The sequence below is a fragment of the Protopterus annectens genome, chromosome 15.part0 (genome assembly GCF_019279795.1).
Source record: "Protopterus annectens isolate FY-2018-M chromosome 15.part0, PAN1.0, whole genome shotgun sequence".
NCBI lineage: Eukaryota > Metazoa > Chordata > Ceratodontiformes > Protopteridae > Protopterus > Protopterus annectens.
In genome coordinates, this window is record NC_056749.1 from 224,033,324 (window position 1) to 224,048,088 (window position 14,765).

Here is a 14,765-nt window from a genome sequence, read left to right on the forward strand (position 1 = left end):
TTTAAATATTGTGGTTCAAGTGCTTTAGTATATTTTTTTAACTTTTATTTACAGTCTTTTGCAATTAATATGCAGGTCCAACAAGGAAGAAGTGGAATTGAAAAGGAGCTGGAAAATGAAATTAAAAAATCAGACTTGGACACAGAATTCTCAACATGTACTTCTGCAGTGTGGATGAAGGCAGGCCCCCCGCCAAACAGGTGAGAGGTCTCAGGATCACTTTTGTCTCGATTTTTCTGGGATAGTGACCCACTTTATTTTTAACTGCCAAAAGAATTGAAATGCTTTAGAATATACTATTGCAGCAGTGAGAAGCCAAGTTCCACAACCCAATACTACAAAAAATTCTTTCAGAAACAATTATGCATGTTTAAGGTTCAGGATTTACCTGTTTGACACATTTCCTTCTTTTAGCAGAGTCTTTTAATACCAAACAGTTGCTTTCTCTGGAGGTCACTAAGTCTGTATCACCTATGAACAATTTATAATATGGTATGTATACAAAGTCCTTCTGCAGCCATGTTGAGTCCAGAGGAGGTTACATATCTTCAGTTTGTTCCACCAAATGACTCCTGGAAACACATGCACGTAGGGAACTTGTTACAGAACAAGTCAGAACTCAACTGAAATCACACACTGTTACTGGTATGATTTCAGCTTTCCATGGCACATGATAACCAAGTATCAACTTTCATAGGTAAAACAAGGAAAGCAGAGAGTAAAGCTTTAGAAATTGTATGTTGACATATGAACTGAAAAGACACTACAGCTCAGTAATGAAATGCCCATATAAAAATGAAAACAAAAGTAATCCAGAAAGCTAGAGTTAGATCTGGTAACCCACCTGTGACCCAGAGGATGACTAGATTAATGAGAGAGAGAGTATAAAGAATTACTCCAGATAAAATAACTTTGGCTAGCAGATCTAGGAGACATTCTGTTTGATAGCCTCCCACATTTTCTTCCACACAAGAGAGAATTAGTCTTTATAAAGTATTTCAGGAAATCTGAGCCCCTTGATAGCGGGCACAGCCTGTCATATTAAATGTGATACAAACAGGTTAATAAAGTCTGTCAATAGCAGTGTAAAAGCTGCCATTTTCATTAATCAGATTGTAAACCATTCTATTATATGGACCTGATTAAGATCAGGCAAAAGTGTTTTCTTAAATATAGTTCTGTAGTACATACCTGTCAACCTCCAGATGAGATAACCAGTAACAAGGACCTTAAAATCAGGGATAGCTAATTAACATAATATATGCATGTTCAAATAAGCACATTAATGGACATGGCCTCATGTTCAGCTGCACAAAGACAGGCCATCGCTTTAGATCATTTGTTTATTAAGAGCTCTACACACGCCGACTTAATATTGAACTATTCATACTTTCAGATAACTGTATAAAATTAATCATAGTTTTTAAGACAGGTGCTTAAACATTTGCAGATCATAAATGCATATATAATATGAAAGCAATACACCCAATAAGGCAAACCTTTCAGCCTGTTAGCACAAGAAATCTGTACAAAACATAAAATAATGAGGGGGACAAAGGTTCAAGCCTTAAGGGCAGATTTTAGATATTGTTGCTATAAACTTAAAAAAAAATTCTAGAGTAACATGTTAGAAAGCATTTCCTGAAAGATACCAGTCTGAAACTCAGAAGTCTTTATTTTTAACTTCAGTCACTGATTTGCCAGAAAACATGTATGAGGAACAACCCAAAAATATGAGATAAAAATATGGAGTATACTTCTCAAACTGCTAGCCCAAGAAATCTCAACAAAGTATAAATAATGGGGGAACAAAGGCCCAAATGTGAGGGTCAGATTTTAAACACTAATCTTATAAACTTAAACGAATGTTGGAACAACAGGATATTTGTTAGCATGCATTTTATGAAGGAAAACAAAGTCTGAAACTCCGATATCTCTGTCATTATTTTGTAACTTCACCACATCTTGTGGGGAACAGCCCAAAAATATAAGGCAAAAATCTGAAGTATAACTTTCACTTTGTTACCACAGCATAATGGGGGGCAAACCCTTCAACATACAGACTTTAAATATTGCCTATAAATTTAGAAAAAGCTTAGAATAACAGGGTATGTTTGTGACATCCATGCTCTGGGCCAGTATTCAAGGAGCCTGAATCCTTACCACTGACACCAGTGAAGGACACTCACTTGGAACAAAAATAGATATATATATATATATATATATATATACAGTATTTTCAGATGCACCAAACATAGTTTCCCTTAAGAGCACACAGGGAACACACTCAGTCTGGGAGCTGGGTTTCTCCCTCTCTTTCTCTCCAGACCTCTAGTAAGACTTCCCCACTGACGCAACTGTAGAGTTGAGTCCTCAGCTGAGTCCTCCACCAGCCTCTCTGTGCTGTGGAAACATTGTATTAAGCGATCAGTCTCTTCCTTGTGGATATAAAAAAAAAGGGAAATCCAGAAAGGAGTCCTGGATAATTGATGTCTAAGAAACATGAGAGGTCAGCCTTATTTCTTGGATGGAAAAAGACACAAGGAAGATGAACCAAATTCCAGCAGAAAAAAATGAAACTGGGGGCTGAGATGCTTGTTTGCATTCCGTAATGATGTTCAACAGGTATGTGAGGTTATCAGGAGGAATTGGAAGATACTGATAACATTAGATGTATAATTAGCAGGATGTCTAGATTCTGCTTCAAGAATAAGAACTTAAAAAGGTTATTGTGTCATGATAAACAAGGATCTGGAGTTAGACTAATTACTTTGAGATGTGGTACATTTCCTTGTAGAAAATGCAGAGGTTTGTGGCTCCATAAATTCCAGCAATCCTATTCAAGCATCCAGTTACTTTGAAAACTTGCAGGCTCAAAGTGTATGTGGATTGTAACACTAAAAATGTTTTCTCTGTTGCCACCTGCTGTTTGTGTAATGAATTTTATGTTGACAAGACCAACAGACCCTTTAAGGAACAAATTCTGCAGCACTTGAGTGACATCAGATTGCACAACAAAACTAGTGCTCTGTCTCAACATATTGGCAAATACCCTGACCACAAGTTCTCTTTCATGTCCTTGGAAGTTATTGAAGAAAGTTTGAGAGGAGATCTATTCAACAGAACAGAAATTACTGAGACTGGATGGATTGCTGATTTACAGGCAGACAGATTCCTCCTTCTTTACTTAGGCCTAAATCTCAATCCATGTCTTTGCTCAAGGGGGGAGACTTCTGAGATGACTGTGAGATTGACAGATCATTATGTTTAAAAACCAGGAAGTTCTACTAACAAAACAGGATCTGAAGAAGGAAACTGACGAAAGTGCTTGTCCACTAGTATTTATTTTTACTTTGAGTTTCATAGTTTTTATTGATTTATAGATTTTATTGTTTGAGTCTATTAAACTAGCTTTTAACTCCCACCATGGTGGCACAGCTTTACTTGGTTCACACACACAAGTTTTGAAACATGAGAATAAATCTAAGATGACTTCTCTTAATATGGGCGTCAAGTAGGAATGAAAATCAAACAAGAAGTAGATAAACATCAGGCAGCAACTGAATGTGCCAAAAACAAACAAAAGAATGTAAAGGTGAAGGATCAGGTGAAAGACGTGGAAAATTCATAAATATATATGTTCTTTGTGTTTCACTGTTGCAGTCATTACATGTGTGTTATCTGCTTGCGGGTAGCCCTCTGTCGGCCTGATTAACAAAGTCTTGGGTCCTGTCTCGGTTGCTGTCCCTTCTTCCATGACGTCAGGTCGTCAGGGGTATAAAACATGAAGCCGACACTATTACATCAGTCTTTCTTGCCGTGCGGTGCCCGAAGCAGAAGCAGTTCGCAAGTACTGGTCGGCCGACTCCTGAAATTTTAATTTTTGAGTTTCAGAACCGAAGTCTTCAACTAAAGCTAAGTACCCCGTTAGGGAAACTTTTTTTGCTCCTTACCGATGTCAGTAAATGTTAATAATTGCATTACTTGTCGAAAGCAATTACCTCATAAAGATTTTCATTTGTACTGTATTCCTTGCCTAAGCCCTGACCACGACGTACCTTGCTGTCAGTTTTGTGCTTTATTTAATCAGCGCACTATCCATCTGTATATTTTCGCCTCTAAATATTTCGGTTCTCTGTTTAATTATCCAGAAATGTAATCGGTTAGCCATCAGACTACCGGGATTCCAAAAAAACGCAAAGATAAAGACAGAGACAGGCTGCCGAGGTCCAAAACTGCCGACGACTCTTCTCCTAAGCCAGTCGCCAGTTCGCCTGTACTCAGTGAGGTGCTTTCGCAGCCCCTGATAACCACTACTACTGATTCGCAGGCCTCTACTGAGACGCATTCGGAGTCCAGTATGCCGCGAGATGCTTCAACTATGGAACCCGTGGATGTGTCTACCTTGGATGGGTCCAGAGCTGCTGTGCAGGCACAGTCTTCTGAGGGTGTATTCAGGCCTATAGGCTTGCATATTAAACCGATTCCTCCTTCTTTACTTAGGCCTAAATCTCAATCCATGTCTAAAACACTGATGCCCTGGCCTAAAAAAACAAATGATAAGTTGGGCGGCGCAGTGGTGCAGCGGTTAATGCTGTCACCTCACAGCAAGAGGTTCTCCGGTTCAATTCTCGGCTGGGGTGCCTTCTGTGTGGAGTTTGCATGTTCTCCCTGCGTTCGCGTGGGTTTCCTCCGGGTACTCCGGTTTCCTCCCACATTCTAAAGACATGCTTCTGGAGCATTTCTCCCCGGGCCTCCGCTGAAAACAGGATCTGTGGAACCTAGTCGGACTTTCCCGGTCAACAAATGTAAAATAAAAAAAATAAAATAAAAAATAAGAATGGCTGAAGATCTAATAATGCTAATCAGGGGTAGCCACCCCCCCCCCCCCTAAGAGGCCTAGGACTGAAGTTGATTATGAATCTTCTGATCAGGATTCTGTTTTTTTCTGACTCTTCTGATGATCTGGATTTGCCCTTACCTACTTATGAGGATTCTGATGCAGAGGACTCTATTCCCTCGGCTTCCCCTCCTGAGGAATTTTCTTTTGGGGAAACCTTACATACTCTAACAGAGCATTTCCACTGGGAAAGCCAGGATTTTTCTGATTCAAAAAAGAGGCTTAGGGATTTCCTTCTCCTACCTCAGCATAGGCCTTCAGCTGTTCCTCCTGTGCTAGACATTGTTGATGCTTTCTCGGAATCTAGTTTGGCCCCTGATTCCCTGCCTCCTGCTCCCAGAAAACCTGACAGATACTACAGGGTTCCTGAGTCCTGCAACTTCCTTTTCAAAAATCCTATTGCAGATCCAGAGACTATTTCACATGGGCCCAAGGGCATTAAGGCTTCTACTGCTAAAAATCCTACCCCTTCTGATGGAGACTCTAGGGTGCCGGATAGATGGGGTAAGAAGGTTTGCACTTCTGCAACCTTGGCCATTAGGGCTTTAAACTGCCAGTTTCATATACAATTATGTTGATTCCTGACTGTGTGGAAACTAAAGAATTACAGGATTTAATGCATTCTGACGAACAAGTTGGAAAACGTACTTTGCAATGTGGTTTTGATTTATTAGAGGCCTCTTGCAGGGCTGCTGTTCCTGGGTCTTTGCTTAGAAGGCATGTTTGGCTTAAGGAGCAATCTTTGCCTGATCATGTTAAAGCTAAATTGTTGGATGCTCCTTTAAATCAGGACCACCTGTTTGGCATCAAGACTGAGGAAGTTCTTAAAAAGATGGAAGATGAAGCTAAATCTATGCAAACTGTTAAAGATTTTTTTACAAGTTCAGCCTCCTAGATTTAGTAGGCACTATCCCTCTAAGAATTGGTCCTTTCCAGCCCCTTCCAGGTCTTCTCAAGCCAACCCCAGATGCAGCAAAAACCCCAGGTTTCAGTCCCAGAGGACTCACAGAACTAAGCAGTGGCCTCCACTTCCAAGTCTGGGAATAATAAGACACCCCCCCCCCATGGTAAACTGTCTCAATGACTTCCTTTTAAAATTTCCATGCACTTATCAACTGCCCCTTTGGGGGGAAAGATTGCTCTTCATGCAAAGAATTAGGAACTCATTACCCAGGACAAATGGGTTTTAAATATAGTGTCATATGGATACAGATTTCACTGCCACACGTTGCCAACACCAAGTGGGTGGCTGGACCTCCCCCCAAATCAGTGGGCAGAGGCCCAAAAACAAAGTACTTTCTTTCTTAAGCATGGGGGCTGTTCAGCTGGGACCAGGTTTCTACTCGAGACTTTTCCTGGTACACAGAAAAGACAATTCATGGCATCCTATCCTGGACCTGTCTACTCTAAACACCTTTTTGGAGATTCCAAAATTCAAGATGCTGACTCTTCACCAATTAATTCCTATGCTAGGCAAAGATGCTTGGTTGGCAACACTGGATTTAAAAGAAGCTTACCTGCACATCGCAATCAGGGAATCTTGCAGAAGATACCTACGCTTCAAAGTAGGCTACACGCTCTTATCAGTTCTCTGCACTGTCCTTTGGCTTATCTATTGCTCCCAGGGTATTCACAAAATGCCTAGCTCCAGTTATTGCATTTTGCAAGCAAAGAAATATTCAAATATACCCATACCTGGACGATTGTCTGACTGAGGCAGAAAGACAGAGCATACTTTTGAATCATCTGGCCTTTGTAAAAAGGGTTCTAACTTGTCTGGGGTACACCATAAACAAAAAGAAATCACACCTGGTACCCTGTAAGCAAATTATATTCCTGGGAGCAAGCTTGAATACAACTTCCCAGATGGCTTACCTCACTCCAGCAAAGCATATTCATTTGACAACCTACTTCAAACAAGTGGCCACAAAAACCCTGCTATCTGCAAGACAAATACTGCAAGCCTTTGAGGTTCATGGCCTCCTGCATTCTTCTAATTCCATATGCAAGACTACATATGAGGAAACTACAGTGGTATCTAAAAAGCCTATGGTGTCAACGTTCTCAAGACCTGGAAACAATGATTCCTATCATACCTTGCCTATGCCTAGAGTTCCTTTGGTGTGCAGAGGCCTGCCACAAAACAAGGGACTACCTTTCACACCACCCCCTGCCGCCCAAACTGTAACAAAAGATGCATCAGACTGCATGGGGGGCTCACCTAGCAGGGAAGTGCATTCAGTGTAAATGGAACACAAGTCAAATGCACCTGCATATCAATCAAAAAGAAATGTTAGCTGTACAGAATGCTCTGACAGCCTTCAAGGACCACATTCTTCCAGGACAACTAATGGTAAAGACGGGCAACACCACTCTTATGTGGTACATAAACAAGCAGGGGGGTACACATTCTTACCCTGTCTGCAGACTAGCCATGGCATTGTGGAATACAGTCTTGAGCTACCAAGTGCACCTACAAGCTCAATTCCTGCCAGGAAAATTAAATACACTGGCAGACAGACTAAGCAGAAATCTCATGGACCCACACTAGTGGAAACTGGAACCAAGGATTTTCAACATGTTGACAAGCAAATGGGGGAGCCCAGATATAGACCTGTTTGCCTCTCCCCAGAACTACCAATTGGACAAATTTTGCACAAGGACCCCCCACAAACAAGCCTGGAAAGTGGATGCTCTGTCCTTCAGCTGGAAAAACCTATCAGTCTATGCCTTCCCCCCTCTGCCTCTGCTCTCAGAAGTACTACTAAAAATCAAACAGGACAAACCAAGGATGATTTTGATTGCTTCAGACTGGCTGTGCCAACACTGGTACCCCCTCCTGCGCAGTGTGTCACGGTTATCTACATGCCACCTGCCTCAGACTCCTTCTTTGCTGTCCTCAGCAGGAGAACCAGATTCTGCACCCTCAGCTTCCAACACTGAACCTTGCAGCCTAGCTAATTACTTAATCTCTCCTTTACCATCCCTCAGCAAACCTGTGATGGATATCATTTTAGAGACAAGGAGGCCTAGTACTAGAAAATCTTATGCTGAAAAATGGAAAAGATTCTGTGCCTGGAACCAATCTCAAGGCATGAGCACAGCAGCACCCAATTTACCTCAGATTTTACAATACTTAACTGCGATTAACCTGTCTTTTTTTCCTCCATTAAAATCCACGCCTCAGCCATTTAAGCTCATTATAGCACAGAACCTCCCCTCTTCTCTCATCCACTGCTCAAGCAGTTCCTAAGAGGGGCCAAAAATTTATGACCACCCAGGAGAGCTCCAACCCCAGCCTGGGACCTTAACTTTGTCTTGGAGAAACTCACTCTACTTCCTTTCGAGCCAGCTGCTACTGCAGACTTAAAATTTCTTTCTTGGAAAACAGCTTTCCTTTTAGCAATCACTTCAGCTAGAAGGGTATCTGAATTACAGGCCCTCATGGCAGTGGAGCCTTTCATCATCTTTCATGCGGACAGAGTGTCCGTCAGAACCAATCCATCCTTCATGCCCAAGGTGGTATCCAGTGTGGCTCTTAATCAGTCCATTCATTTGCCAACCTTCTTTCCCAAGCCACAGAATAAAGGGGAACTGATACTGCATTCCTTAGATGTGCACAGACAGCTTAGATTCTACTTGGGCAGGACTAAACCTCAAAGGAAATCTGAACAACTGCTGGTGGCATTTGCTAGAGGGGCAAGCTATTTCAAAGCAAACCATTTCTAAATGGATAAGCCATTGCATTCATTTCTGCTATAAGCACTATGGAAAACCTATCCCCCAGGAGATCAGACCTCACTCCACCAGGGCTGCATCTGCCTCTACAGCCTGTCTCAGAGGCGTCCCTACCAGGGACATCCTAGAAGCTGCTACCTGGAGTTCTGTGCATACTTTCACCAAGCATTATAATTTGTCAATTTTCTCTAAATCCAGTGCTAGCTTTGCCACTGCAGTCTTGCCAACCATAGCTTTGGGAATCTACCCAAATATAATGACTGCAACAGTGAAACACGAAGAACATTGTACAGTTGTGTACACTTACCATAAATGTAGATGTTCGAGTGTATTCACTGTTGCAGTCCTGGTTGCCCTCCCTCCAGCCCCCTAACTTCTTTTGGCTATACCTCTACTTTCCTTTACTATGCTTAAAAGCCTTTTTGGTTTATTTGCTTTTTTGTTGGAGGTATATCTTTGTGCTTTTATGTTTAATTGCTTCCCAGTAGGGGGGCATCTGTCATCTGAGGCAAGAAAAACTGATGTAATGGCATCGGCTGCATGTTTTATACCCCTGATGACCTGACGTCATGGAAGAAGAGACAGCAACCAATGCAGGACCCAAGACTTTGTTAATCAGGCCGACTGAGGGCTACCTGCAAGCAGATAACCCAAATGTAATGACTGCAGCAGTGAAATACATTTGAACATCTACATTTATGGTAAGTGTACACAAGTGTACTTTACAAGTATAGAAAATTCCTGGAAGAACCTCATGTTGATAAGGATCAAATGTATGACTGGTTAAGGAGAGGTGAATTCAAAGCAAAAGATGAAACGTTAATATTGGAAGCCCAAGATAGTAGATTCCATGCATATTGGTTTACAAAGTCTGTTGAACATGTGGGAGAAACAAATGTAAGTTTTGTAAAACAGAATTGGAAACAGTTGCACACCTTATTGCTGGTTGTGATATATTAATGACAGAAGGACTGTTTACTGAAAGTCATATTGTGGCAAGACTGTTGCACTGGTGATTGTGCAAACATTGTAATATTCAAGCTGCTGAAAAACAATGGAAACATGAGCCACAAAGCATCATAGAAAATGATGGTCTACATCACATTGGTTCACCCATTAGCAGCAGTTCAAAATGTAGATTTGAGAAAACCAGATATAGTGGTCCATGAAAAGAAGACAAAAAGTATCATTGAAATCAGTACACCCAGTGACTACAGTGTCTTCCGTATATAGAGAGACTCAAATCATAAAATATCAGGATTTGCAGGGGCAAGTGAGAGCAATGTGAAAGAAAGATACCCAGACAGTTCCAGTAGTAGTAGGAGCAACGGGTCTTATAAAAAGGAATGTACAATTGTATTTAGATATGTTACCAATACATGTAAAACCTTATGAGTTACAGGAGGAGTCATTAGTGTGCATGTTGCGGGTGCTGCGAAGACCACTTTTGGCTGACATGAAAGATTGAAACAATATTAATTTTGTGAACTTTAATCATACTTAACCTTAGGAATGGGGTTGATTCTTGTCATGGTATTAGAAACCCAAAAAATATGGAGAAATTAAAAAAGATGACCTGACACAATGACTATCCCTTAATATTCAAGGCTGAAAGCTGTAGACATTTAGAATAACTGAAATGAGTGATCCTTCTTCAGAAATTTGCAGTAGTAATCGAAGTCTTTAGCAGTTTCACAGAGATCAGATGGAGTTTGAGACGTGAGATAAAGATGGTAGTGGGCTCAATCCTTTATTGAGTAGACCTGTGTATTTCAGATTATCATGTATATAATCTTTCAGAAAATGGTTAACCAGTGTAATGCAACTAACAAGAAAAACCTGGACAAGCAAGTCAGTATCCTATCTACAAGTTTATGTACACACTGTAGATATTGGGTGTTTTATCTCAAACAGCCTAAGACAAGTGAGCACTACAGTAAGCTGAATGTGTAAATAAAGTAATTGAAAATCACACAAGGAATGCTGAGAACAAATTATATTATGGCCTTAAAGCTTGGGGGTATGAACCCTTTCTCAATAAATACATACATATACACAAAGCAACTGCTTTTTTATAGGCCTAGTAGTCATATGTGATGCAGCCAAAGTCACATGACTTATTCAAATGTACAATTTAAAAAACACACTGCAAAAAGCATTTGTTAAAAGAAACTAGACATATACATATATATGATCACATTTCAAAACAATATCTAGCACATATATATTCTTAATTATAAAAATATAAAAAATATAAAAAATATATAAAATATATACAAAATATACATATATACCTATATGTTTAATATAAACTCTAAAATTATTAAAACATAGGTGTACATGTATGTACACAACAGATGCACTTATTAACATCAATGTATAAACATGCTCATACGCACAGGTTAATATTGATAGTTTGATAGTCCTCCTGGCCTTAACAGTACAGTAAGCATTAAACCAATTCTTATTGGATTACAACGCAAGTTTAAATGATACCTTTATTAACCTGTATGAGCATGTTTATACATTGATGTTAATAAGTGCATCTGTTGTGTACATGTATGTGTACACCTATGTTTTAATAATTTTAGAGTTTATATTAAACATATAGGTATATATGTATATTTTGTATATATTTTATATATTTTTTATATTTTTATAATTAAGAATATATATGTGCTAGATATTGTTTTGAAATGTGATCATATATATGTATATGTCTAGTTTCTTTAACAAATGCTTTTGCAGTGTGTTTCTTTAAATTTTAAATTGTACATTTGAATAAGTCATGTGACTTTGGCTGCAGTCACATGACTACTAGGCCTGTATAAAAGCAGTTGCTTTGTGTATATGTATGTATTTAGTATTGAGAAAGGGTTCATACCAAAAGCTTTAAGTTCATAAAGTGATTTGTTCTCAGCATTCCTTGTGTGATTTTGGATCTTTTTGCAGTTTGTTTTTCTAAATAAAGTAATTGACCAGTATCTGCTAATCTTGTTATGGAACTGGATGTTTAGTGCAGGATTGTAGCTTAGATGGTTTAATCTAAAATTAACAGCCCCTGACGATTTGTTCTTAATTTACTTGCAAGTGTCAGATTACCTTTTAAGTTCACACCATACTGGAGCTAAACTCTCCAAGACAAGTGAGGGGAGATAGCTGAGTAGCCAGGGAGCTGCTTTTGCAAGAGCATCACCCCTCTCTTTCACTAAGACAGAATATATGTCTGTGAATGAGAGGGAGGATAGAGGAATGGTGAGGATGCAGGGAGTAGAGGTGGCGAAGGTGGATGAGTTTAAATACTTGGGATCAACAGTTGAGAGTAATGGTGAGTGTGGCTAGGTGAAGAAGAGAGTACAGGCAGGATGGACTGAGTGGAGAAGAGTGTTGAGTGATTTTGTGACGGATGAGTAGCAGTAAGAGTGAAAGGGAAGGTCTACAAGAGGGTAGTGTGACCAGCTATGTTACATGGGTTGGAGACAGTGGCATTGACAAAAAGGCAGGAGTCAGAACTGGACGTGGCAGAGTTAAAGATGTTCAGATTTGCACTGGGTGTGACAAGGGTGGACAGAATTAGGAATAAGTATATTAGAGGGTCAGCCCAGGTTGGAAAGTTTGGAGATGAAGCCAGAGAGGCAAGATTACGTTGGTTTGGACATGTGCTGAGGAGGGATGCAGAGTATATTGGGGAAAACAGATGCTAAGGATGGAGCTGCCAGGTAACAGGAAAAGAGGAAGGCCTAAGATAAGGTTTATGGATGTGGTGAGAGAGGACATGCAGGTGGTTGGTGTGACTGAGCAAGATGCAAGGACAGGAAGAAATGGAAACAGAGGATCCGCTGTGGCGACCCCTAATGGGAACATACGAAAGAAGAAAACGACCATAACTCCATCAAATGTCTCCTGGGTGTGGAGCCTGTACATGGTGAAAACTTAAAAAGACAAACTGTATCCTGTAGTTTCTTGTAAAGCATTGAGAGCAAACCAAAGGAATGAATACCATTGTTTAGTCTTTGTATCCCACTCAGAACCACAACATTGGTGTGTGTACTGTACAACTCTGTATGAAATCTGGCACACTGAATAATGGATTCATATTGTCTCAGGGAAAACATCCAGGACTAAAAAGGCTGACAACTTTGTTGTACTGAGTAAAACAAATACCAACAGTTCCAAACAGACAATAACTGGTTGGTTAATTATTTTGATCCACAGATAAGTTGGTAGGTTTAGCACTTATGTCCCTACAGCCTGAGACTCCTACTGAACAAAATCACAAAGTTAGAACTGATTTAAATCAGTAATGAGTATGCCTAAACATCAGCTAATCAAGTAAATCAATATAAATGTGAAGTGTCAGATACATAAAAAATAATTAAAATAAAACAAAAACTACATTTAATACTTTTAATCCATAAAATCCTCAGTGTGCAAACAACTCCTAAAACTCTTTTCAAAACTATCAGAATTTTGCTGCGCTCATCTTTAAAACAGGATAAATTGAAATTTGATAATTGAGTCCAGGGAGTGTGGTGGCATCCAGCCTAAGTTGCTGCACAAGCTCTCTGTATTCTATTCTTGCTTCCATTCCCCACCTCTTTCATCTAAGGGTATTTTTTTTTTCTAAAATTCCAAATTTACATTTCACAAAACCCTCACATTACAAGGAATGTTTACAGAGAGCATTGTTTTAGTTCCTCTTCCTGATGTCATACATGTGCTCATAAATTCTCTTACCCAAACTCCTTTCCATTTTGCCAGTATAGAATGATTGGCATCTGTTACATATTGCAATATAAACTAAACCTCTCATGTCACAGTTGCCTTTTATAAAAGTTATTCTAGAATGGCAGTAATTGTTTAAAAGCGTCTATATTACATTATCGTACGATTAAAATAGCTTACGCTATTTCATCGTACCGATAATGTCTAAACCACAAAATATCGAACACATGGAACAGCAAATTTTTTCCCAGGGAAAAATTCGCTGCTCCGCAAAAATAAATACATAAAAACACTTAAACACAAAGATAAGTGGGGGGCTTTGCCCCCCCACACCCTTCCTACTTAAATATACCAACTCCGAGATCACACCATAGTGGAAGAAATGGCAAAGTCTCAAAGACAGCCCACTGAATCTTTTCCCTGGGAAAAAATTTGATGTTCCGTGTCTTCGCTATTTTGCCATTTCAACAGTATCAGATCTATTAAATAGCTTTCGCTATTTAGTCCATTCGATACGCTAATATAGACCCATTTAAAATACATTTTTTATCAATAATATAGTTACACTTGCCACACTTTGTGTTTCCAATAAAAAGCGTCCCCCATTCACATTCATTAATTCCGTTCTATTTCTTTGCAAGTTTTTTATATTTTTATATTAGAAACAAATTGTGGGGTGTCCCCAATCCTAAAAATATCCTAGTCTGCTTTAAAAATCAACCAGGTATTTCTTATAATCTTTTTTATTAGTTTACTATTGTCATTACGTAAAACTGACATATAATTTTCATACTTGGGTGTATCAACCTCACTGCGAGTGCATTCATTTGCTGGTATGTATTTACCTAAAATGGAGGTGTATTTCAAGCCTCTATCCCTTGACACCTTCTGTATCTCATCCAGCAATTCTTGGGGATGACCTTTCTCTAGTAACATGTCACACATTCTTTTTATCTCTGTCTTGAATTGTTCATCTTTGGATACCATTCTTGCTGTTCGTATAAACTACCCCTTAACAAAGTTCCATTTACAATGTCTGCGGTGACAACTTTTGTAGTTAAGGTAAGACTTAGAAAAACTGCTCTTTCTTTAAACAGAAGAAACAAAAGTCTCGACCTAGAAAATTCTAGTTAAAGTGAGGTTTCAGACTATATCATGTTAGAAGCAGACTTTATACACTTGTTGGTGTTTTCATGATCTGTTTAAGTGAAAGGAATCCCATGCCAAATCCCATGGCAGGCTTCCCAAGTGGGTCACCTTGTGTTGAAGTATATCATCGTTGAGAACAAAGATCTTAAAAATCGGCATGTGGTGCACTTTTTATATCAGTCTGACGTATGTATATTTTTTTCCTGTATGCTGCTGCACTATAATTCTGTCAACAGTTCTGCAGTTACACAAA

At 39.4% G+C, this 14,765-nt stretch overlaps 1 protein-coding gene across 1 annotated transcript in view; it reads left to right on the forward strand.

Moving 5' to 3' along the window:
* The window catches only part of LOC122790151 (pre-mRNA 3'-end-processing factor FIP1-like), a gene marked incomplete in the record, with an annotated part of 1,284,544 nt that overhangs the window by 292,086 nt on the left and 977,693 nt on the right, over positions 1-14,765 (forward strand). Inside the window, 1 exon segment of the mRNA XM_044057737.1 lies at positions 76-200. Coding sequence (XP_043913672.1) covers positions 76-200 — 125 coding nt within the window.